The sequence below is a fragment of the Equus asinus genome, chromosome 27 (genome assembly GCF_041296235.1).
Source record: "Equus asinus isolate D_3611 breed Donkey chromosome 27, EquAss-T2T_v2, whole genome shotgun sequence".
Classification (NCBI taxonomy): Eukaryota; Metazoa; Chordata; class Mammalia; order Perissodactyla; family Equidae; genus Equus; species Equus asinus.
In genome coordinates, this window is record NC_091816.1 from 14,115,965 (window position 1) to 14,143,008 (window position 27,044).

A 27,044-nucleotide genomic window follows, 5' to 3' on the forward strand; every position below is an offset into this window, starting at 1 on the left:
AGATCACCTGGGTCTTTGGCTAGAAGCCTCAGTTCTCTACATGGACCTCTCCACATAGCTGCTTGGGCTGCCTCATGGCATGGCAGCTAGGTTCCAAGACAGCACATTCCAAAAGCAAGAAACTAGCAGCTGCCGGGCCAATTCAGGGGCTAATGCTGGAACTGGCATAGTATCACTTCCACTTTATTAATCAAAGCAGTCCCAGGCTTAGCTCAGAGTCAGTATGGGAAGGGACTAGACAAGGGCATAAAAAATGAGAGGCATGGTTCATTGAAGGGTCTTCAAAGCAACAATCTACCACATAAGGATTGTTAAAATCCTGGTCAAACACAGTATTTAATGAGGACTTACACTGAGAGAGGGAGCAGTTAACCAAGAATACTGAGAAATTCTATATTACAATATGACAAATGTATATAACCTTAAAGTTTAATATAAATACAAAAGAAATTGCACTAATCTTATATATCCTTTGTGCTTCACTGGATATGCTTTATGGAATTCAAATGACTACTGTGGCATTATTTTCAGCCAGATAATTTTTTTACAATATGTTCTTAAAAATGGGTTGATATACCTCAAGAACACACTCTGAATTCATAAGCTGCTCATATAAACAAATTTATTTATTAAATGCGATGTTGGGTAGGGAGGGGGCAAAGACCAAGCTCCAAAAGAATTAATTCAGTTATACGTCTTGTAGATTACCTGGTAACCTACAGTTTATCCAAATACCACCTGGGACTGAGCTTAGATAATAAATACAATTTAAGCAGAGAGGTGGGGAATGTTGGCGTACTCAAAAGTATGTATGCATCCATTCTAAATACATTCAAAAGCCTCAAAAAATGTATTGGAAGAGTAGGGATCTAATTTACTGAGGTTCTACTATGTGCTACAAACCGTAAACATTTATCACATTATTTCACTTAATCCTCTCAAATGCCTTGTGAAATGGGTATGATTATCTCCTTCTACAAATGAATATACTGAAAACTGTAGCGCCATAGTCTCACACTTAAAAAGTGGAAGAGCAGAGAGGAGAAGCCAATCTGTGTGACTTCAGAGCCTATTTGCCCTTTCATCTAAATCCCAATTTTTTATGGTGTCTTCCAGGGATGGTACTAAATTCTACTTTATTTCTGATTGATCTCTATTTAAAAATAGTTTTTAAACACTTTACTTTTCTCTATTTCCAGAGTCTTATTCATTATTAACTATTTTACAGAAGCAAACATTTACACAGTAGAAATATGACATTTAAAGAAACGCTTCAGTTAATCTTTCTGAATCTAAATCATGCTCCTCCAACTGCCTATTCATCTAAATTTGTGCTTTCTTACAGAAGAGCATTCATGTCTAAATACTAGTGCTTTAAAAATAAAAGGGCCAGAAAAAAACCCACCTTAAATCTACACTTTACAACTGTATCACAGCAGAAGGAATCATACACTTTTTAGAGCATTAGCTTCAATGTACTGGATAATGTCTTAATCATTCTATCAATTTCTGAGCTCCTCATGAACAAATATCATTAAATACATATTTATCTCTCACGACACTTAGCACAGTGATCTATACATGTCAAGTATTGAGTGTTGGCTGAATGAATGAAAGGAGCAGAAAGAAACCTGAAATACTAGAAATTACACTGAATACTTTATAAAAATAAAGTACCAACCACGTATTAGCTACTTTCAATATTTGGTGACATACAATCAGCAATAATGACACAGTACATGCATGGAAAGATACATATTATTCCTATTCAGGAATATGTACAGTAATGCCCAACTCCAACTTATTCCTTGTTATGAGGAAGGGATAAATTTAGGATATTTATTCTGGAAGGGGATAAAGGCAGCTAGGAAAAGGAAATAACATGAGAGAAACAAAAACAAAAACTCTGAGGAGGGTTGAGTGATGGAATAATTTGAGATGTATTCAAATATTTATTTTCATTTATTGTAAAAAGGTATCTTTCTGAAAATTAATACTGAAAAACATGAGACTACCACCACCTTAAATTTACATATCAAAGAAGGTAAGAATATTTGGACAATTGCTAATAAAATGTCTGGTCTTTATAGAAAATACTGTAAAGGGAGAATAAAGGACAATAAATCTAAGTTTGAAAGTACAGGAATAAAGAATTCTAGAAAGGGAAAAACCTGTTTTAAGGATCTGGTTGCACTTCACAACAATTCAAAATAAGGAACTGTGGAACGTTATGCCTAATAATAACGGGCAGGAGATAGGAGAAAAATAAATTACATCGATGTCCCTATGTTTCTAGTGGCCATCAATAGAACGTGTATATAATTGTATGAAAGTAGCATTTTAGAACAAAACACCACAAAAAAATTTTCTGCCTTTGCTGTTTAGGGAAAACAACAACTAGAAATTTCTAGAGTAGCCAAGATCCACTTTGATTTACATGTAAAATAAAAGCATAATATTACAAGAGACACTACTTAAAACCTTACTGATACTTTACTATTTTTAGAATTCTACAGGTTAAAAAAAAATTGTCTGTGGGAAATAAAAATATTAACCACTCACATATTAACTAATTAGATAATCATCAGGTCACGGAACAGAATTAAGAGACTATTTAAAATTTACACTGTCATTTTATAATCCCACGTATTACAATAAAAAGGAATGCTGAAGTCTAAAACCCCCACATATATCTAGGCACATTCTCCACCTACTAGTTAATGTATAAGGAACATTTCTCTTCTAAAAACATTACAAAATTGACATTTCCATCGGCTTTTTAAATTTACAAACCAGGAATCATAGTAAAAACAGAGATAGGCAAGGACTCAGTCAAGCATTAATATAGTCTTTGGAAACCCTCTAAAAATGAATTTGATTCAGCACTGTTTTCTAAAATGCAATTCCAAGAAATAAAACTTTATATACCTGACTAACTTACTATATATAGGTAAAGTACCTTTATCCTCTTGTTAATATACAATTTGACTTCCTAATTCAAAATAAACACATGCAAATAGCATGAAAAATTACTAAATATACAAGACAGATCTGTAATTTAGCAGCTAGATTTGCTTATGCATTTTCTTGACATCAACAGCAAGAAAAGAAAAGATACTGTCATAACTAAGGAATTTTATCCCCACCTCCATTAGCACCCAGAATATGTACTGCTTTGTGGCTTTACTGCAACTGGTACATTTAATAAGAATTACTCTGTGCCATAAACAAGGGTAATATCTAAATATGAACATTATTCAATTTTAATTATGACATTTTACTTGCATTTTGCATACTGATGGACAATTTTGAATGATTTTTATGTTTATGCATAGTACCAAAACCTAATAAATGCTTAAGTCTAATTTTCTTTTTCTATCTGAGAAAAGTAATAATCTAAAAAAGTATAGGAGCACGTTTTCTATAATTTTGCATTATTTAAATTATGTTATGAATCTTTCAGTATAATATTTGAGACGTGTTCTTAAAAATATTCTACACCTTAACATATATAATTCTCCCTCATGGTATAACTACTCAAAAATAAATTAATAAAATAATTCTAATAATAAGATATAATAACAAAGTATAAAATCCCATTCAGATACTTCTGAGTTAATTTTCTAAATGGCAAAGACTATGGATGATTTTTCCACTCAGAATAAAATGATGTTTCTCAGGGAGTATATTCATATGCTAAGCTTCTACTACATGCAGAGTCCCAGGGTGGCTCATGTGCAAAACACAAAAGAGAGCTAACAGATGAGTAGGAGAAAAAGACATGTATGAATAACTACAATTCAAAAACTTTGTGGTAAATGCCATAGAGTAATACAGAGAAGGAACATAGGAATCTAGATGAGAAATACACTGGTTCCAGCTAAAGGAATGAGGCAAGTGCATCCTACTTTGGGCAAAAAGAAAAATAAAGGAGTTCTATATATTTACGTAGAGGGTGAGGCAGGGACAAGAGGTAATTTGTTAATTATCAGTGCTCACGCTCCTTAATTATTATGATTTACTGAACTAGAAACAGGGCTGTCAAAGTATAAGGGTAAGGATGGGAGAAAGGCTGGGATGGAAATTGACTCCTGCTAGAGTAATCTCACATAAATTCTGTAATATTAAAATGGCCATGGGAAGCTGAAGTAGGCTGGGCCCTAAAAGAGCTCTGTCCAAAGATATAGCTGCACTTACCATAGACAAGAAGGCCCTTTTCTGCCCGGTGATAAAAGTCACTTTATCTACTGAGAGGATCCAAACAAAATTCGGAGCTCAAAGTAACTCAGAAATGTTAAAATCCCCAAAAGAACTTCAAAATTGAAGGAAAAACAAGCAGTTATCATTTAAAAATATCTCCCAAAAGTCATAAATAGTACTGAGTAAATCCTTGTTAATTTATAGCTTGATATACACATAATTTAACCTTCCAGAAAAGTAGAAGTCTCTCCCTAAATTATCCAGAGAAACTGAACACTCATTAGGCCATGTGAAATGACATATGAGCCATCTACAATAACAAATAACATATAGTCTGAGGGATTCAATTCTTTGCCACTAATATATGAGTTTCATTAAAACGCAAAAAAAGTGTGAAGGCAGCCAAGGAAAATGGAATAATTTGGATCTATAAAATTATCACTCTCACAGAAAAATAATTTTTAAAAGCAAAATAGTTCATTATTTCTAAGGGGAACATACCAGCCGTCCTGATATTTTCCATAGCATATTTTCACTATAAATAATTTCAAAGGAATTCATTCTTTAAATATTAGGCACAAGATGATTTTCTTCAATATTTGTAGTGTCAACTTTAAATGCATTTTGAAACCAAATATAAAAGCCATTCTTGAACATCAAAAAATTAACTTGTTTTTAAAAAGACTACAGAAGAGAGTGCTTTGTTTTTCAATATCTATTAGGTAATCACTGCAAAACTTTGCAGTCAGTTACCAAAGGCTGTAAAGGGTTACACTTCAGACTACATTCAGCAAGAATACAAAGCAGATAATGAAGATGCCAGCTGTATATTTTATATTTTACCTTACATTTATGACAACTGTATATTAATGCGGAATATTTCTCTCTGCTCTAATCTATTTTCTTTCAACATACCATGATAAAAACTTAGCCAATAAAAAATAATAAACAAAAAGCAGGCTGTTATATAGATCTAAAAAAACCGTTAGCAACATTTTCTCAGCATTAAATGGAAAAAGTGACGGTATGTAGCAAACAAATCTTCCTCTACCAAATAAGAAATCCAAACTGCAAATATCCCAACAAGGTGAGTAAATAGGACGTAAACAAATATTTCCAATTTCCACTCGCATTCACAGAAAATAATATATGTTGTTATAATTTTAATCACTGACAAAGCTGCAGTTCCTTTTAACAAACAACTTTCAGCGTCTGACATTTAAAAGAAAAGACTGAAGATTCATGCTTCACCAGCTCTATGAATATATCACAACTGCCAATAACAGATACAGCAGCATTTCATTTTACTGTGAAAAGATGCCAGTAAAAATACAGCCATATATATGTGTGTGTGTATATATATACATATATATGCCAACTTCAAAAATTTTAAACATAAAGCAAAAAGAAATTACAGAAGGGGGATATTACATTTTAAATAACTTACCTTTCGCCCATCACTTGCATGGCAATTCACATTTAGAGGAGTCAGTAAAGCCATTAGTTTTTCTTCATTACCACTCCTATAAAAACAGAGTAAGTCAATTCCTATAAAATTATACAGCTTCCTATAAATATTTATGGATATTTTTCACGAGAGTGGAAAATAATGTGAGTTTGCTTTGATTTCTTTTATATGGTTCTGAATCATTTTTGCTAAATTCAATTAATATATTCCTAATTAATTCCTGTAATCATCATATAGTGGTACATCTTAAGATAATGTAGCTTTCTACATTTTTATTTGTTTTTATTTATCTGCATAAAGTCACCTTCTTAATTACAAACAAACTTTATTCTCTTAAGTGATAAACACTGGAGTTAAAAATACATAGAAAACGCTGTAAAAAGCTAATCAATTAAATTATAAATGACCAAGAACAAAAGAAAATGGATGAGAATTTTAACATTTACTTTATGCCCCTCATTCAAGCTTTGCTAGAAAAATTTTCAGAGAAAAATGAAGATAGAGGTATTTAAATACTCCAAGAATACCATTCGAAAAGCTGGGCAACTAAGGTTTGCAGTTATCTTAAGAAATGTTCCAAATAAAATTAACCTTATAATCATCACCGTATTGCAAGAGTCTCATTTAATACACTAATCATGCAAAATAAAATATACAAAGATTTAGTGTAAAGTCTTAGCCACATTATTGCATAAAATCCAAGCAAGACAATAACATGTTATAATTTTTACAGTCCTCCACCTGCCCTCCCCCTTCTCTCCCTTAAATGCATTATATTCACTTAAAATGAATGGAATCACTTACCTAGCAGCTTCTAGGAGTTCGTCTTTCTTGTATTCACCTAGATGATTGCAAAATATCATGCTGTTAGCATTTGGCAGAAGACAGATTAAGAAATGCAGTAGGCAGCAAACAGAGAATTAAACAGAGAAGAACAGAAAAAGAGAGTCCACACCCCGCTGGGTGATGGAGCCGTGACGTTAGCCAGCTTGTGAAGGCAGCATCACCAGTGCCTTGGAGACGGGCAGCAAATTGACGCAGCTTCTTGTCCAATCCTCAGATGAAATAGCTTTCTTCAGACAACCAATGAATGCTAAATCTCGTGTCCAGAAACACATTCCCTCTGATAACAGCATGCCAGCTGAAGACAATGCCCCCTCCCCCCTTTCCTATTCAGGCTGTCACAGTATACTTGTGAAGCATAATACATTCTGAGACAAAAGCAAAATAATGTGGCTCTTTAAAGGTACAAATTACTAGTCTTGAAAAAAATTCAGTTTTATTTGAAATGACATGGAAAGTTTTTTTTAAAAAAAATTAATTACCATTGCTGAGTTATAGCAGTAGAAAAAAAATACCAGGATCATGAAGCCTTTGCCTCGATAGGGTAGGTCTGTAGACTAGAAATACGTGAACTACGTACCAAATGCTATGAACCCTCTTGAAGGCAGCGCTCCAAAAACCCAAACAGTGAACACATTCTTAAATGACAATAATATTCCAATGTGCTGCAATCCTCACACTCTATACAAATTCAATACCAAATTTTAACTAATAATAAATCTTAAAAATATTTTAAAAAGGAGGCTGGGGTCTCTGAGAATGAGCAGATAGCCAACTATGGAGATGTGGATAATTTTTCTCCATTCTGTTTTTTAATATATCAGACTGAAAATAGGCATATAATTTAAAACCTTTAATACAAATTTCTTAGGGTACTCAAGATCTAACTAACAAATTTCCTTTGCAAGCTTAACTGAAGGACAAGGAATTTTAACAATATAGCATTTGTTCATTCATTCAACAAATGAAAAGAACAGCCAGGACTATGATTCAGCTATAATATGATGACTCAGTTTGCTACATCACTAAAGAAATAATTATACAAAATGCCTAAGCAAATAATTATGTAAAAGAAAATATTAAGTATACATATAAGAAGAAATACAAGTTTAGATTAAGTAGAAGTGTTATAATTCTAAGAAATAAGATTAAATTATTTTTAAAAATGCTATCATTTGTAAATATGGATTTCTTGGCAGTTTGTTTCTGTTCTGCTACAGAATGCAGAATATTGATGCAAATACTATGAAGACACCTCGGCACCACCAAGCACACATTAAAAATTCTATAACCCATCATTAGCAAATATTCTTTTAGCTTAAACTTTGTCTTGCTTCTCGGATTAAGATTACATTAAAATCTAGAAACTGTAAACTGTTATTACCAAATAAGAAAAAAGTTGTTAAATATCTATTCTCTTCTAATGGAATTTTATATACCAAAAAGTCACAGGTTCAATAATATACACAGATAAACTACAATGCATGATTCATGATCATAAGAGTTGGTCTCTTCAATTTCCCATACATTGTATTCCAGATTCTTTAATTGATTGACAGTTTAAGATTCATGTTATTATATCCTCTGGCCAATAAGGTTTCTTGCCTTCCCAAAGCCAAAGATTTACCTTTATTAAAAATTTTAGCTGGCAATATGGAAGTTAGTGACTCAATTTAAAAAGCTCCTTGTGAGAAAAATGGTATAACCCATATTCTCAAATGCCTTAAGAATCAAGAGGAAAGTAAACCAAAGCATGGAATTTTCTATAAAAGTCAGTCAGTCAGTCAACAAACACTTATTGGAAAGACCTACATGCCAGATTCTATACCAAAAAAAGACACTGTATCTGAAATCAAGGAATATTAGTCTATTAAACAAGACAGACAAGTAAACAAATGCTTATAGTAGACTATGAAAATAATCTTATGAAATGCTATAAAGACCTTAAAGGCTAGTCTAAGTGGAATTAAGAAGAGGCAGGGTAATTGTGGTTCAAGGAAGGTTTCCTGTAGGAGGGGAAACTTGTCCAGAATTTTGAAGAAGGACAGGTGATCCTCGGGTGAAGAAGGGTGGGGAGAAGGAAACCACCAAAGTAAGAGAACTGAGAAAGGCAATGGTGGCTCTGCAAATCTGAAGCAAAGAACATCTGCAGGAGAATGGCTAAGGAGGAGGCCGAGAAGAAACAGAAAGATCATGAATGGCTCTCTAAGAAGTTTGAACTTTATTTTGAAAGCAATTGAGGAAATATTGAAATATTTAACAAGGGGAGTGCCACGCATATTTAGAGATCTGTAAGTTTTGTGATTATATAAAATATTTCCATACTCCACTCCAGTGAACTTTGGTTGGGGAGCAAAGTGGCCCAAGGCAGGGGGAAGATGGGACAATGAATTCTGACATAGTTTATATCTTGGAATAAGTACAAATTCCCTGATATACAGTAAAAACACATTACAGGTGGTAACTGGAAGTAGCTACTACCGAAGTCTAAGTGACAGTGAAACACGACTCCAATAAGCTAGGGAGTGAAACCGCAAAGGATCTGGGGTCTTCCAAGTTGCGATCAGTCTCCCTACATAAACATCTCGTCAAGTAGAGCCTGCTTATTGATGTTTTCTCCAAAAGGCACATTTGTACAAAAATATTATTCCCTCATGAATAAGCTGATAATAAACCAAAGCTTTCAAAAGGAAACACAGGCACACCCAACAGGGTTAGACACAGGTATTACAAATGACTTTCCACTCTGACTGTTAGAGACCACAGTACTTTAATCAGCTTTTCTGCAATACATCCCTACATCCACTATCTGGTGCCCAAGGACTACGATCCATGAACAGCCGAAGCTATTTTTCAATGCTACATCGCGGGAACAACTAACATAATAAATTTAGAGTACCTCACACACACTGACAACAAATCTGAGCTACCTACTTAACAGCCAAACCACCAGCTCTGTCTCATTTTAGCTGAGAATCTGAAAATACTCTGGCTGAGACTATGGTGCTCTATGGAGCATTTATATTCTTTAATAACATCCAGATAAAGGCTAGCAATAGATCAGCCAGAAAAGAAACTAGGCAATTATAGTCAAGATAATAGTAGCCAGGAATGGAGAAAATAGATGGCTTAAAATATTTTTCTTTGATTAGAATAAAATAAGTGGGATAAAAAAAAAGCAAGCCACAAAGTTTACTTTCCAAAGTCTAAATTGTTTTTATTAGTAAACTAACTAATGATGGCATACCTGTAAATACAAATACACACACACTGTACATACATGGGGACGGGGGTATGAGTTAATGTGTTAAATAGGCATGCTATCAGAAAGAAGGATAAAAATAAAATTCCCGTTTGTATTTCCCTGAGGGAGTTAGAAACTTCTCTTTCACTTAGTGTAAAGGCAAAACTGCTTTTCGAATAAAAACGAAGAAACTGGGGTTGGCCCCAAGGCCGAGTGGTCAAGTTCACGCGCTCCGCTTCGGCAGCCCAGGCTTTCACCAGTTCAGATCCTGGGTGCCGTCATGGCACTGCTCATCAGGCCATGCTGAGGCGGCATCTCACATAGTGCAACCAGAAGGACCTACAACTAGAATATACAGCTGTATACTGGGGGGCTTTGGGGAGAAAAAGAAAAATGAGGAAACTAAATCACTAAATAGAAGTCATGATTATCGACATCTCCATTTTAACATTTTGAGGAGTTTTGCCCCTTTCTTCAGCAACTGACAGGATCAAAACAGACAGTTTTGTAGAATTGAGTCATTTGGTTTTGTTAAGCGTGGCAAGATTATGAACACAGAATCACAAATTCTTAAAGCAACAAGAAACTAAAAAAGAATCATAACCTTTCTTTCCTCTACTTTGAAAGTATGAATAATATATGCCTATCAGTAACATTTCTCATTCTATGCAATGAGGGGGCAGGTAATTTGAAAGTCACCTTTCTCCTGTCACCTCACCCCAATTTCAGAAAAGCTCTTCTAAGGGATCATTCACAACATATTCATTTACAATTAATGAAACTGACGCCAAAGCAGTTAAATGAACTGTCTCAGGTTTCACCGTGTATTATTCACTACCTGTCAGGCCCTGAACAAGCTAAACCAAATCTGAGCTTTGGAGGAAGTGACGTAACTAAAAGAAAAGTAACAATACAATAACAGCAACCAAACAATTTCAAAAACAATAACTAGCTTTAAATAGGTTAAACATATTTATAAAACACAAGCCAAATATTTCCAACAAACCTATTTCAAAGCATTTGAACTTCCACATGAGCTTGTAAACAAGGGCAAAAAAAAAGGAAAGTATAAGTATACAGGGTTTACCTTTTGGTTTGTTTCCCCATTTTGGACGAAGGGAAAAGGAATGAAGAAAACGCATTCTTGGTCTATTCAAATGATGAACGCATGCTGCATTTCCCACAGAGTGCTTTAATTCCTCGTGTGTTAGGCTCTCAAGGGAAGAGCTATGTAAAGACTGCAATCAAGAAGCTCAGCTGTCAGGTTTAGGGACCGTTTTTCAGTAGTTATCAGCAAAGGGATCCCTGTTGCTGAGTGTTAAGTAGTACTAGGAACTGATAATTCTTATCAAGATATTTTCTCATCACGGTACTAGGAAATATAAGAGAAGAACTGATTCTTGTAGCTAAACCGACAGCCTCTATGGAAAACAGATTTGAAAATTCAGAACCAGCTATGCAGTTATGGAAAGAATTTCACCAAAGCACCGGGATATAATCTAATCTCAAGAGGTTAAAGCTAGGTCTTCCATCAAAAGCAATTCTCAGACAGACTGATATTCTACTATATATATAAACAATGACCTGAGAAATTCTTGAATTATTTTTTCCGTTTGAAATCTTTCATGAATATTTTCAGGACAACTGGAGAAAACTTACAAAGTTATCAGAGTTCTCAATGCCTTCTTCCTACTTCTGAATTCTATTAATCTTCCCACTCACTCTGATACCGGCTTCAAAGTCCATACCATTAGTTAAGTCATGGTCACAGTGTTTAACTCTCTATCCATTCCAAACACGGAATAATGTGGGGCTTTCAAATTCTAGGCTTGAAGACAGTATTTTCCTGGTGGAAAATGAACTTCCCCTCTATTGCCTCCTACAACTTTGATCTTTTTAATTAGCCAACACCAGCTAACTTCAAACAGCACCTGTGCTATAATACCATTATAATCTCTAAGTTGTGTTGTCCAATACAGTATTCACCACTCCCACTTGACTAATTAATTTTAAATGAATTAAGTTTATAAAAAAAAAAACTTCTGTTTCTCAGTTGCTCTAACCATATTTCAAGTATTCAATAGGCACACGTGGCTAGTGCAGATACTGGACATGGCACGCACTGGACGGTGCAGAGAGAATACTAGACGGAACAGTCTGAAACCTTTATTGGACTATACTACTCCAGAGTGTCTATGATGTCTATTTAAAAGCTCATCTTTTACTCTAAAACTACTTTCCATATTACTCTTACTCTTAAAATTGTCACTGCCAAAACTCTTTTTTCCCCCTACTGAATAACAAACAACTTCTTGATCAGCATGAAATACAGGGGAAAACACTGGACTACATGATAAAAGATCTGAAGTGAGTTCCAGCTCTGCCATCACTAGGAAAAGTGGGACATCAATTTTTTACTTTCACAATGTTTGTTCCCAAAAAAGTGATCTGGAAAAGTAAAATCCATATTTGACCCAAAACAATTTGGCCAATAGTTTTATGTTCTACACTAGTGGTCCTTTTTCTATAGTCGTCAACCCAAAATTCCTTATTTGCAAATCCAAAAAGCTCTAAAAACTCTTCTGGAGGCAAAATTTGACCCACTTAGTATACATAGCTGTCATATATTCACTGCAAAAATATTAATGTTTGATTATAAGGTACAGCCCAAGACTTGACTGGAATGTTTTATAAGATACAGTAGATGTACTGTTTTTTTCTTATTTTATTTATTTACTTACTGAAGTATAATTTACATACAATAAAATTCACCCTTTTAGATGTACGGGTCTCTGAATTCTGACACTTATACAGTTGTGGTCACTATCTCAAGATATAGAACCTTTCCATCACTCAAAGTTTCCTCAGGCCCCTCCATCATCAACCTCCTATTCCCAACTCCACTCCATGGCAACCACGGATCAGATTTCTGTCCCCTTATTGATGTATTTTTTTATAGAATGTCATATAAGTGGAGTCACAGAATACGGAAACTTTTGAGTACGGCTTCTTTTACTTGGTATAAACGCCTCTGAGACTCATTTATGTCGTTGGACAGATCAGCATTTGTTCTTTTGATCGTTAAGTAGTATTCCATTACACGAATGCATCTGAATTTGCTTATCCATTCACTAGCTGATAGACATTTGGGTTGTTTCCAGCTCTTGGTGATTATGAATAAAGCTACTAGAAAACTTCAGGCGGGATTTTATATAGACATATGTCTTCATTTCCCTTGGGCAAATACCTAGGAGTGGGGGTGCTGGGTTGTATAGTAAATGTATGTTTAACTCCCTAAGAAAACGCTAAATCAAGTCTTTTTTAAAATCTGAAAAATTCTTAATTCTGGAATATGAAATGTCACCTCTATGAAAGTAATAAGAACAAAAAAGAAAACATTGACTAATGAGAAATATGACAGTACTGCACAACCTCATAGCTGGAAATCCCAACCGTGCCTCTTGTGGGGCAGTTCACCTAAATTGAACTAATTTGCAGACCTTTAATTCTTCATTTTCATTTGTTCTGTCTTTTGTATTTTTTTTAAACAAGGCAAATACACAAATTTGATCTCTTCATTCAAAGGAACTGTTTTGTATGTAGTACCTGCAATCTCAGGGCTATGAGACTATATGAACAAACCATATTTTGATTTATAGGAACCATGCTGTTATCTGTGAAAAGAAAATTACTTTCCTGCAGTCCTTGCTTTTATCAGCGTGGCGTGGCCCCTCAATGCATCAGCCTACTGAGGGCCTGGAGTTCTGTGTGACCCCTATTTGGGGACTGTCAGCCCTCTGCTTCTTATGACACGCACAAGGAACTAAGGAAATGAGGGCTAACGTAGAAGTACAAGTGACTACTCTTTGAGTGATGTAAGAACTCTTTGTCTTCACTGTGATTATTGTCTATGATTGTCCTTGGTTTACAAAGTCTCTGAAACATGCAGTGACTTAGCAATTTTGGTCTTCTCAAGAAGCACCAATTGTGATTTACTTCTTCAGCTGCAAATGCTTAACTTATTTTTTCTTATATTTTCCCAAAAGTATCACTAAATCTCTTATTCAGGGTTAGAGTTAATTAACTTTAGTCAAGTCTGATTAATGGTGTTATCCTAGGCATAATCTTTCTCATTCAAACCCTCATTCTCTTTTAAAAAAATACCACTCAGGATAAATACCCAGCAGTGGGAGAGCTGGATCATATGGTAGATCTATTCTTAATTTTCTGAGGATACTCCATACTGCTTTCCATAGTGGCTGCACCAGTTTGCACTGCCACCAGCAGTGAACAAGGGTTCCCTTCTCTCCACATCCTCTCCAACATTTGTTGTTTCCTGGCTTGTTAATTATAGCCATTCGGACTGGAGTGAGGTGATACCTCATTGTAGTTTTCATTTGCATTTCCCTGATAGCTACTGATGTTGAGCATCTTTTCATATGTCTGTTGGACATCCGTATATCTTCTTTGGAGAAATCTCTGTTCAGATCCTTTGCCCATTTTTTAATTGGATTGTTGGTTTTTGTTGTTGTTGAGCTGTATGAGCTCTTTGTATATTTTGGATATTAACCTCTTAGCTGATACATGGTTTGCAAATCTACACAGAATTCGAAATATGTTATGATGTAATCTGAAAGCTATATAATGTTATAAACCAATGTTACTGCAATTAAAATGGTTAATTTTTAAAAAGATGTATTCCATCTAAAAAAAAGCCATTTATTAGTTCTCCTTTGAATAACATCATTTATTTATTCATTTAACAAATATATATCCACTATCTACAATATGCTGAGTGTAATACAGCTACTGCTACTGTACCATGTACTCAATCTTGAATCATAGGAGAAAAGTGATGGAATCAGAGCAAGCACAGCAGGAATGGCACCAAATCCACAGAACATCTTCTTCATTTAGCAGGCTGCAGTGTACTGTTGCTGATGGCAGCATATCACCCAGGTGACCACTCTTTGTCAGGTGTGTTGAGGACAAGTGGTTGAGGGTCACTTTCAGGAGATGACAAAGCTAAGCACCATGTTCTTAAAGCTTTCAGTTGTCTACCATTGGGACTGCGAGAGAGAAAGAGACACTGTGCGTGTCCGTGTAAACAAAAGATTCATATCAGAGAAACCACAGTTCCTAAGCTTTTTTGGATCATGGACCAACTTTAAGGAGCTAATGAATGCAGCTTTAGACTCTCTCCCTAGGGAGGAAATGCTGTGCACGTGAGAACATAAACTCAAATTTTTGCCTACAGCTTTAGAGTTTTTACACACTTGCTGGATTCTAAGAACTTATCACAAGTTAAAAACCTCTGTTCAAACAGAAAACAAACAAAAAGCTTCTGGCTTACACTATTGATTCTAAATATAATCTTAGAACTGGCTTTCAAAATAAACTAGTTTGCTATCCTTACTTCATACATGATTTAGTTAAGACCCAGAATAGGTAAATAGCTTGTCTAAAATTTTAAAGCTATGTAGTGGCAAAACTAGGCTGGAATCTATGCTCTTCGATAGTATTTTTAATCGGAATGATACGAAGTGATTTCATGGAGTCAGTCACATATAAGCTTGGCCATACATTTTTTGGACAGGATTTTAACATGTGGAGATGGATTGGCGGTTGGATTGTTATCAACATGAGCAAAGAAGTTCAGGAAAATGCAAGCTGTAACTGGGGGAGAGTGACTGATGTCAAATTTACAGCATACGTTGGGAAGGTGAAGTGAAATGGGGGACACAATAATAATTAAAAAAAATAAAGTTGATCTATATTTTAAAGGTTCTTGAATGTTACATTGTAGAGTTGAATATTATTTTGTAAGGCATAGGAAGAAGCAATCATTCTTTTCTTTTTTATGAGCAGTAGAATAAGGTAATTAAAGCTGAACTTAACCTGGTAACTCAATAAATTAAGACCTGGAGACAGTGGGGATTAGTTACAGAGCTGCTGTAGGACAATGGTGAGAGGAAAAAGCACATAAATGGTGGCAATAAGCATGGAAGGAATGTGAAGGGGAGAGAAGGCATTGAATGGATCACAATGTAACGGAGCTTGTGATTTGATGCGTTAGCTTTATGTGTGACCAGGAATATCATGTAACATAGCTATAAATTAATGGAGAAATTCAAAATATCTACATCTTGATCTTAGATTAATACTTTGTCCAATAATCTTTCTGAATGAACATAATCATAGTAGCAACAATTTGTTGATTCAGCTTGTACTTAACGGAATTATTACCACAGATTCAAACTTCATATACTGAAAAATGCCCAGTAAGTTAGAATAATCTATTCAAATAACATGGCTAGTTTACTTAATTATGAATTTACTTGTTAAAACTGAACAGTCTGATTCTTGTACAGCCAATTTCAAGAGAGACCTTGGGGGTTCACAGTTTAGCCAGGGGCATCTCAGACATAATAAAGAAAATGTTCTCCAAGAGAAGCAGTTTTGGAAAATCTTGTATGTAAAAGACTGTAAAGAGAGTTATTGAGATATAATGTCTGAAAAGCCAGTTTGTTTCTTTCCTGGGCATAATATTAGCTTCAAAAAAAAAGTCCAGGGGCTGGCCCAGTGGTGCAGCAGTTAAGTTCGCACGTTCCGCTTCTCAGCAGCCCACGGTTCACCAGTTTGGATCCCAGGTGCGGACATGGCACTGCTTGGCAAAAAGCCATGCTGTGGTAGGAATCCCACATATAAAGTAGAGGAAGATGGGCATGGATGTTAGCTCAGGGCCAGTCTTCCTCAGCAAAAAGAAGAGGATTGGCAGTAGTTAGCTGAGGGCTAATCTTCCTCAAAAAAAAAAAAAAAAATCAATACAGTTGAGCATTCACTTAATTAATTTACTCAATCTTTTTTTATTATAAAGTTAATACAATAGGCTATTGTGCTATCATGATTGCTTTTGGTTTTAACTTTCTTCCTATACTTTTATCTACTTTCCTTATTTTGTTCAGTTGAGAAGGAGATATATGAGGATGTTTATTATTTCAGAAAAATATGGAAGAAAGATTTTAAAGTTGAGGAAATGAAGAGAACATGTTCCCAATTTTTGGAAAAATTATTTTCTAGTATTTTTCTTTGGGAAATTGTTTCAAGTCTGCCTAAATGTAAGTCAAGAAAACATTTTTATCTGAAGTAGCAAACAGCAGAAATAGAAATAGGAGATGTCAAATTTCACATAGCCTTAAAATTATCTTATTGGTATACATTCTCCTACGTAGAGAGGGCTTGAAGCCACATCTCAACTGTACATTTTAATCTTCTTATCTGGAATATACTGAACCCCACCCCTTGGCATCAGTTTTATTGTCTAGTTCCTTTTTATTTTAAATACCTAGCAACACAGGGCAACAACATTTCTATCAGAAACATGTGTAAGACAATCTTATATTAATATTAATAAAATTTGAGTCACCACTGCTTGTCTTTTGCATGTGCTGATATAAATTTGTCCTCCTAGTTATTATTTCTTAGAGGGCATAAATTAGATTTATGTAATTTTCAGCACTGGATATTATCCTTTTGGTAAATGATGATTCAGAACTTCTTTGTTCCTCTTACTTTTTCAAAAAGCTGCTTAGATTAACCTGTGATGCACATCACTTCATGCATACAACCTTGCCATGATGTCCAGACACTGATGGCAATATTCATCTGCTTTTAGGGTAAGGTTTTAGTTTTTGCATTATCTATAACTTTATTGTAGAATTTGTCTGTAAGAAATGTTTACCACAATTTCTAAACATAGATGACCAAAGACAGAGCTTGCAGGTACTACATACAAAAGTTTCCTGAATGGGGACTGGCCCAGAGGCATAGTTCGGTTAAGTTCATGCACTCCACTTCATTAGCCCAGGGTTCGCAGGTTCAGATCCCGGGCATGGACCTACACACAGCTCATCAGCCCACGCTGTGGCCGTGTCCCACATACAAAATAGAGGAAGACTGGCACAGACGTTAGCTCAGAGATAATCTTCCTCAAGCAAAAAGAGGAAGATTGGCAACATATATTAGCTCAGGGCCAATCTTCGTCACGAAAAAAAAGTTTCTTGAATGAAGAGATCAAATTTTTATACTGGTTTTTAAAAAAACAATGAATTCTTTTTGAAATAATGACTTTAATATAAATACAATACTTCACATCAAATATTAAGGACCATTTCTGAAGGCAAAAACAATGTTTTTGAATATTTTGACATTTCTACTCTTTGATGGACTTATTTTCCTCCCCACAGATTTATAAGCTACCCTCATATAAAAATTATCATTTAGCCTTGTTAAAAGTTGCTACCATAAAAATCAACTCTCCAGGAACATTCCAGGACTAAATTCACTCCAGACAGACACGTTTCCAACATAACTGCTAACTTAGCATTTTAATTTCTCCGCTTTTGATGGAATTTCTTCCTGAAATATATTACACACTTCTACACATTCAAAAATAGGTTATTCCAAACATAACTTTTCTTGACAAATCAGGGCCAATTATTATGAACCTCCGCCAGACTGTGCCACACTGCAGCGATGCTCTCTGGGCCTGCTGAGATCGGCAGGGACAGTACATCCAGGCAAAACGGCTCCAGACTGCTAGACATTTTATTATTTTTTAATGTAGAATTTATTTTTCTCTTTTGCTTTGTGTTAATGAATCTCCTTATGTATTTCCTTTTAATTTACAGTATCTAAAAATGCTGTCCAGTAGAAATATAATGCAAGACACATATGTAATTTTAAATTTTCTAGTAGACGTTTAAAAAAAAGTAAAGAAACAGAAGACATGAATTTTAATAATACATTTTATTTAACCCAATATTTCTAAAATATTATCATTTCCAATGTGGCACTAGGCCCATTGCATGTATTCAACAGCCGCCTGTGGCTAGTGGCTACTGTCCTGGACAACACACACCTAAAACTGTCATGTGCTGGAAGGTTACAAAACTTAGTGAACCCTCCCAGTGGAGCAGGGGCACATTCTCCCTGAGCGAGGCGAGAAGGCTCGCCTACATACAAGGAACTTCTGAGATTCAGAGCATGACTTCTGGATGCTGATTTGGTAGAAGTGGAGTGATGGGTAGGAAAGAGAAGAAAAGGGAAAGGGGGGTTGGGCAGAAGGGAGAAGAAGGAGAGCAGCAAAAGGAGAGGGAGGAATCTAATCAGGGAGGGGAAAATCCGGGAATGAAGCTGGTGAGGTAGACTGAGAAGGCCGGAGACTCAGAGGTGAGTAAGACATAAGAAGTACTGAGTATTAATGACCAGAAGAATGAAAAAATAAGGCTTTTCTTAGTAGATAATCTAGGGCTTTTAAAGATGCATGCAATAATGGTGAGAATTCACAGGTATTAAGGACTGAAGAATCTTTGCAACATGCTAGAGTATTCAGAGAAACAGACCAGCGTTGGTTAATGATGACTCATAGAGGCAGCACAAGCTTTTTATAAGGCCACCTCACTCAAATGCACATGCCAAGAAGTGACTGAGAGTGTGCTTAGATAATGTGTCAAACACATCATTAATCACTTTTACTGAATCTTAGAGAGATGAATAACTTCACCAAAAGAAATACAGACCATGTCTAGTGACTCTGAAGTCCTGGGCAAGGGACCAAAGGACTTGGCAAATTCATCATTTCTTCATGCTGACTAACTTAAAAGAAATGGGAATTTGAAAAAGGGCACAGCTGGCTATCTAGATAACAAGAGAGAACAAAATCTGGTCTTGAGGAATCCAGCTCAGGATACAGAATGATGGCAACTGATGGCGAGTGTTACAAGAACATGAAGAATGAGGGTAAATAAAACGTCCTGCTATTAGAGTAAAAAGAAAAGTGAACTGTTCAAATATATAAGAAAGAGTAAAAACTGACTCAGGACTAGCCCAGATTAAACTACTCTGAAGCTGGTTTGGCAGAAAGCTCAATGAATTAATGTGACAAATTTATAAAAAAGCAAATGGCAACTTACGTTGTATCAGCAGAATAAAACAAATTTTTTAAAGGAGGTGGCTATTTAGCTTTCAGTATAAAAGACTGTGGTGGTAGAGGTGGTGGTTATAGGAAGGGTTCTGATTCCTACTGCCAGTATTTCAGAGGATACTCGAAAAAGGAAAATGGTTAGCCATGTACAATGTAGTTCCAAAAAGAACTTACTATATATGGCTTAATAAATGGGGGAAATATTTCTAACCACTTAAGTTATTCAACAATGGACTAATTATGGCAGAGAGCTCACAGGGACACAGTAGAGAAATGTGACACATAGGAATATAGTCTAGAATCCTTATGGGTGATGGATTAGATTAGCTAACCTCCAAATCTAAGGTCCCTTCCAGATCCATGATTACATGCGAGACTTTTATGTCACAGATGTATACACGTTAACGATAATAAATTTGGGTTTAAGCACCCATGCATGCATTATTACTGTCTTCTCTTCATTAGATCCATCCGTTAGTCTCTAAGTTTAGTTCATATACAAAATTATATATAAAATCTTATCATTTGACAGGCACTCTCCTTGAATGAACTCATTTAATCCTGAAATAATGCTTTGGTTCTATGATTACCTCTATTTTATGGATAAGGAAACTGAGCAGTAGAAGGTCACATAGCTAATACATTTCTTTTTGTTGTTGTAACAAATTATTAGAAACAATAGTTGAAAACACAAATTTATTCTCATAATTCTGGCCATCAGAAGTCTAAAAGAGATCAGCAGGGCTGCATTCCTTCTGGAGGCTTTAGGGGAGAACCCATTCCCTTGCTTTCTCTTCTAGCTTCTAAAGGGTGCCCACATTCCTTGGCTTATGGCCCTGCATCACTATGACCTCTGCTTCCATGTCACATCTCTTTCTGTGACTGGCGCTCTTTCATCCTTTCTATAAGGATCCTTGTGGTTACATTGAGCCTACCCTGATAAAATGACCTCTCCATCTCAAGATCCTTAACTTCATCACGTCTGCAAAGTCCCTTTTACCCTGTAAAGTAACAGTCACAGGTTCTGGGGGTTAGCACCTGGACACCCCTGGGGGCCATTATTGCATCTATCACAGCTAGCACATGGCCGACAGAGAAGTTTTAACCACACCAAATGCTGCCTCTATAAATGTTCCTCTATAAACAGAAAGTAGATTATACTGTCTAGAAAGGTATTCCCTAGAAGGTGCTAGGAATAAAGAATTTTCTTCAATAAGGCACACGAAATTTAACACCTACGGTTATAGACTATAAAGCAACAAATAGAATTCTACATGGCATGACCTTCTTTTGAAGAATAAGCTGTTTAAAAAATATACGGTCAGACAGAAAGACAAATATCGTATGATTTCACTTATATGTGAAATCGAAAAAAAAAACAAACAGAAACAGATTCATAGATACAGGAAACAAATTGGCAGTTACCAGAGCAGGGAGGAGGTGGGGCGGCTGAGATAGGTGAAGGGGACTAAGAGGTGTATACTTCTAGAAATTAAATAAGCTATGAGGATGTAATGTACAGCATAGGGACAGAGTCAATAAATTATAATAACTTTTAGGGTGACAGATGGTAACTAGATTTATCATAGTGACCATTTCATAATATATATAAATATGAATCACTATGATGTACACTTGAAACTAATAGAATATTGTATTTCAATTATATTTCAATAAAAAAAATATGGTGGGGCCAGCCCAGTGGTGTAGTGGTTAACTTTGCATGCTCTGCTTTGGCGGCCTGGGGTTCATGGGCTGGAATCCTGGGCCCAGATCTACACACTGCTCATCAAGCCACGCTGTGTGGCATCCCACATACAAAACAGAGGAGGACTGGCACAGATGTTAGCTTAGTGACAATCTTCCTCAAGCAAAAAGAGGAAGATTGGCAACAGACGTTAGCTCAGGGCCAATCTTCCTCACCAAAAAACTTTTGAAAAAAGAAAAAATATAGTGAACATCTAAATAAGACAGCTACTCTACTTTTTGGTTAAGTTCACAATGATATAAAAAACATTCTTTATCAATAAAAACATGTTTATGTATTCTGAAATAAAGATTCTGGTGAAATTCTGAGGAACCACATTCATATCTCCTTTCAAGTGCAAAGGAATTAAAATTTAATTTTTTGTAAAAGCATGTTTTACATAAGAAATATTCCATTTTTAGCTATTAGTACTAGGTTAGGAATAAACTAGGGAAAAATACAAATCCAAACAGAAAAGCACAGTAGACATGTTATTTTTGTCTACCCAAGTGCCTGTTACATCCTTCTTCTGGTAAGCGCTCTCTCCCTTGTTTTGGGAAATTGCTTCTCCTTTACTATGATTATGTGACTCTGGTGGAGTTCCCAATCACAGAGCCCTGCTTACCCCTGGCCAATCATCACACTCCAGCCCCAGAGCAGTGCTTGATCCAGGTATAGATATTTGACTCAGGCAGCTCAGAGTTCTTCCTTGAGACTTTTCACTAGGAAAGAGCCCTCTTTTTACATTAGAGAAATAATAAGAGCTATAGGGTTGTGGCCTTGGAGCTGCCAATGGCCATGTTCTTCAACATATGAAGAGCCTAAGAAAACAGAAAAACAGAAAATGGAGACAGGCTGCAATCACTGGGCAGTGGGGGTTGGGGACAGAAAGAACAGAGAAGGGAAAGAGAAATAACATAAAGAGGGCAGGAGGGAGAAGGTATAAGAGTGAGGGGAAGGGAGCAGGGAAGGGGCCAGAAAGGAGGCGGGTGGGTTAGAGAGACAGTGACAGTCAGACACGTGGTACAGCTCGAGTCCCTGGATCCAGCAGACCCTGATGTCAAATATACCTTTGCTTTTATGTGGTTAGTACCCTAACCAACAAACTTTGTCAGTTAAATAAGAGTAATTTGATTCATGAGCATTCACAATGTGCTTTGTTCTCTTCCCTTTAACTTCTTCTCACTTCACCTTAAAAAAAAAAAACCCCAAAAAACAGGCAAATTCAAACCAATCTTCAGTGGCTGAAGTCTCCAACTTACTTTTTAAAAACATGGCCTTAGGTAGGTTCCAAATAATTTAACACTGATATGATTTAATTCAAGTTTATTTGCTTCATACCGTTTTTTAAAAATTATATTCACATTTCTTTTTATGTAATTCACAGGCCCTTTAAAATGTACATTATATAAGTACCTTACTCAAAAATAATTTTCTAGAAAAGGATACATATATTTTGGGGTTTTTCCTTCTTTGACCCAAGAACAAAGTCTTTCTGGCAAAAACATTTGTATCTGGGATTTTTATAGTAATCTTTGATATTAGATAAGATGGGTTAATAATGATTCCCTTCCAGGGCTACACATGTTTATTGAAGACAAAAAAAAAAAGACTGAAGAGGCTTATAATAAACGGAGAAGCTAAAAACCTCTAATTGGAGTCAGGATGGTATATTACTGCTATCTTTTAATTTTTTTCCTCCTCTAATTTTATGACTTTCATCACATAAGATGGGGGTGGTCTGTGCACATGTCCATGGGGGGCGCAGGGCCTGGGCCTGTCTTGGGAATCATTGGTTAGTCATAACAAAGAGCATTACCTTTTGTGCCAGACATTTTGAATGAATCCCGGGTCTGCTACTACATTGCCATGCGAGTTTGACCAAATCATTTAGCCTTTCTCTGAGCTGCATGTTTCTCATCATAAAAAGAGAAAGATAATGCTTATCTTATGGGTTGCTCTGAGGGTCAAGGGTAATATAAAGAAAACACCCAACAATGCGTGACTCAAAGTAAAGCTCCAACACGAGATCATGATGATGATAAGAAGAATACTTTTCAAATTTCACAGCATTTGATTTACTAATATTGTTTATTATCTCTCCCTGTAAATCACCAGGAAATAGAACCTCTTTTTCATTAACATCAGTGAAAGAATTTTGATTAAAAAGCACTAACATTTAAGGAATCTGAGAAAAAAGATTTCTCCATACCCCACTAACTTTCTCTATAATAAAATGGCTTTTACATAATGAAAAGGGGGGGAGGCATTTTATCTTACTGTCCTAAGAATTTTGCTGGGTCCTCAGAAAGTTGTAATCATAATAGTAGAAGAAAACTATAAAGACTGATTACCATATTAATAAAATAGTGGAAAAAATAGAGGGTTTAAGTAATTTCTAAGAAAAAGCGAAAGCTATTCAGAGAAAGATAACTAGAAAAATCATGCAGATGAACTTTCCCTTCTCCTCCACATCAAAAGAGAGAGCCCTTACTGAGACTGATAGACCCTTACAAAGAGTAAAACCTCTATTTCCTCATTAGAGAGAGAACCTCATTCCAAAAGAAAGATGTATGTATGAGTAATAAGTTCCCATCATACAGATACGTGGTATTTTTTAATATCCTAGTTGGTGACCTGTTGACTTCTAGCAGCTTCAAGTTCATCCACATGTCAATAATGCTAAGTCATAATGAAAATATAAATTTGTTGCTATATTTCATGTGTTTTGTTTATTTTTAACTTTAAATTTAAATTAAATTGCATATGATTTCATGAAACACATATCAATTTTGGCTTATTATCATCTATCTACCACAGAAATATACCAACTCGGCAATGTAGCAATCCTTATAACATTTGACTGAAGGTTAATATGCAAATAAGTAGTCAGTATTTTAAAGCACGAGATTTGAGATAAATTAAAAATAGAATTAATCTAGGATTAGTACTCTGTTAAATACTGAGGAAGTGCAAGTCAGCCCTGCTGATAACGACTGTTTCCAATGGGATGTGGACAAGGCCACATAAAACAATCTTTCCTCACTAGGCCACACCACAGCCACAGAAGTGACCTGTAACCCTTTTATCAAGATATTGTTGCTTTCTTAATAATGACATCATCAGCCTGGCTTCAGGATCAGTTCTGCTAGTCATTCATTACCCATGTCTCTGTGTGTGTGTGTGTGTGTGTGTGCGCGTGTGTGCGCACACATGCAGGCACGCTGTGTACCGCCAGTATATCAGCTACAGTAAACACTAAATAAAGCACAGAAATCTATGAATTTGCAGACGGAAGATATCTATTTCCTTTTCCTTTCTTTCTGCTTCTTTGGTAGCAGGATATTAATTATATCTTAAGAAAATTAAAGAAAGGGCACTTTGGAACTCAAGTTAAATAAGTTACTACCTATTACTACCTTCGGGAAAAAGTTCCAAGGTCATATAAGCTGTAAGTTTAAAAAACAACTAGCAAACCAGTGCGCACACACAGGCAAGCACACTTTTACCCTCATCCTAGACACTTATTTCCTGTATTCACGTTTTACATCATGATTCTGATCACTTGACGCCTTCTGATGGATACAGAAGAAAGTGCTATCTATTTGGTAGAATGATATTACTATTGCCGGAGAACAAGCTCAAGAAGAGTTGAATTTTTTTCCGTCTGCTTAGTTTATTTATTGCATTTATTTTGTGCCAAGCTTTTAGATGACCCAGAAGTAACTGGAGAGTGAAACTGAATAAGACCATTTGATTTTAATCTAGGCCATATTCTTTTGACATTGTAGAGCCAAAGTATGGGAAAACAAAATAGTAAAAACGGTAAAATACACAAAAATGTTAGACAGAAAGCAGGAAGCCTGACAAGTGAATAGAGAACCCAGATGCAGTAAATGCTGAATTCCTGGCTTTAGTAATTTCTGCAGAGAATCAACTGCCCCTTCCTCTGTGCTCTATAGCACTTTCTATATTGAGCGAAAAATCATTTGTGGGTCTGTCTTCCTTGCCCAACTTGAACTTCCTGAAGTCAGGAACCATATTTTACATTCAATCTTCTATCTCCAGGAACACTCAATGCCTTTTTTTAAAAGAAGAGGAATACCTAACTCACTTTCCCATCCTTGGAATTGGATACGTTTCTTTTTTTTTTTTTTTAAAGATTGGCACCTGAGCTAACAACTGTTGCCAATCTTTTTTTTCTTTTGCTTTATCTCCCCAAACCCCCCAGTACATACAGTACATAGTTGTATATTTTAGTTGCAGGTCCTTCTAGTTGTGGGATGTGGGACGCCGCCTCAGCGTGGCCTGACGAGCAGTGCCATGTCCGCGCCCAGGATCCGAACCCTGGGCCGTGCGCAAACTTAACCACTCGGCCACGGAGCCGGCCCCTGGATACGTTTCTTAAACAACGTCTTATCTGGGGAAGCTCCATTGCAACAACAGAGGAGTCTCTTGTGTCTAGGCTTAGAACTAAGAATGAAAGTATCACAAAGTTGCACTAGAAACTCCCGAAAAAGCCAATAAGAAAGGATTAAGATAGAGATTTCAAAAACTGCATTATGGATAAATCAGGATAAATAAGCACAAAATTTGATCTGGCAATTTGAAGTTGCTAAATGAAAATGTTATGCTTTTAGTTCAGTCAAAAATTATTATAAACATATACATATAAATGTACTTCTCAGTACAAAGTCTGGCTGACTCTAACTTGTGAGCCTTTTAGAACATCTCTCTTCCCCCTAAAGCAAGGCAAATAGTTCTGAAGAGAGAGCTATTCGAATTACTGTAGGAAGACAAAAATTTTAATAGCAATCCATAAACTAATCAAACATGTAGTCACTTATGATACAAAAAGAACTTGTTGTTTTCTTCTCCTCTATCTACAGAATACTAGACTAATTATAAGTGCGAGCCTTTAAACGGCTGAATAAAATTCTATCTTATGTATGTACCACATCTTGTTTACCCATTCACCTCTCGATGGACATTTGAGTTGCTCCCACCATTTATCTATTGCGAATAACGCTACTACGAACGTGAGCGTACTAATATCTCTTTAAGCCTCTGCTTTCAATTCTTGTGAACATATACCCAGAAGTCGAACTGCTGGACCACACCATAATTCTACTTCTCTTTTTGAGGAACCTCCATACTGTTATTCATGGCAGCTGCATCATTTTACACTCCCACCAATAGTGCACGAGGGTTCCAATTTCTCCACATCTCCGCCAATATTTGTTATTTTCTGTTGTTTTGTTTGGTAGCCATCTTAGTGGCTGTGAAGGGTATCATCTTAAATTTCTTTCCTATTTCTTTTCAAGACTATGCCTAATGAATAAATTAATAATAAAAATTGACTTCCAAAATTCTATAAATGACTTCAAAATATGGGTAAAAAGCAAACATATCTGAATAATTTCTCATATTAAATTATGTTTAACAAAGCAGATTTTTAATTTTACTTGATCTCTATTTTCCTTTTGCTGACTTAAAATTTATATAAAAATAAATTAGATAAATAGTAATCTTTTCTTACTGTTTATGGGAGTACAGC

General features: G+C 35.6%; 1 protein-coding gene across 2 annotated transcripts in view; it reads right to left on the minus strand.

Annotated features, from left to right (window-relative positions):
* The window catches only part of TNKS (tankyrase), a 198,735-nt gene that overhangs the window by 80,254 nt on the left and 91,437 nt on the right, over positions 1–27,044 (minus strand). For both annotated transcript variants that reach the window (XR_011498859.1, XM_014830978.3), the window contains exons 4-5: positions 6,473–6,509; positions 5,648–5,723 (exon numbers count right to left, since the gene is read on the minus strand). Coding sequence is in view for 1 of the 2 variants with exons in the window: in XM_014830978.3 (XP_014686464.2) it covers positions 5,648–5,723; positions 6,473–6,509 (113 nt within the window). In the remaining variant the exon portion in view is untranslated. The remainder of the gene's footprint in view (positions 1–5,647; positions 5,724–6,472; positions 6,510–27,044) is intronic.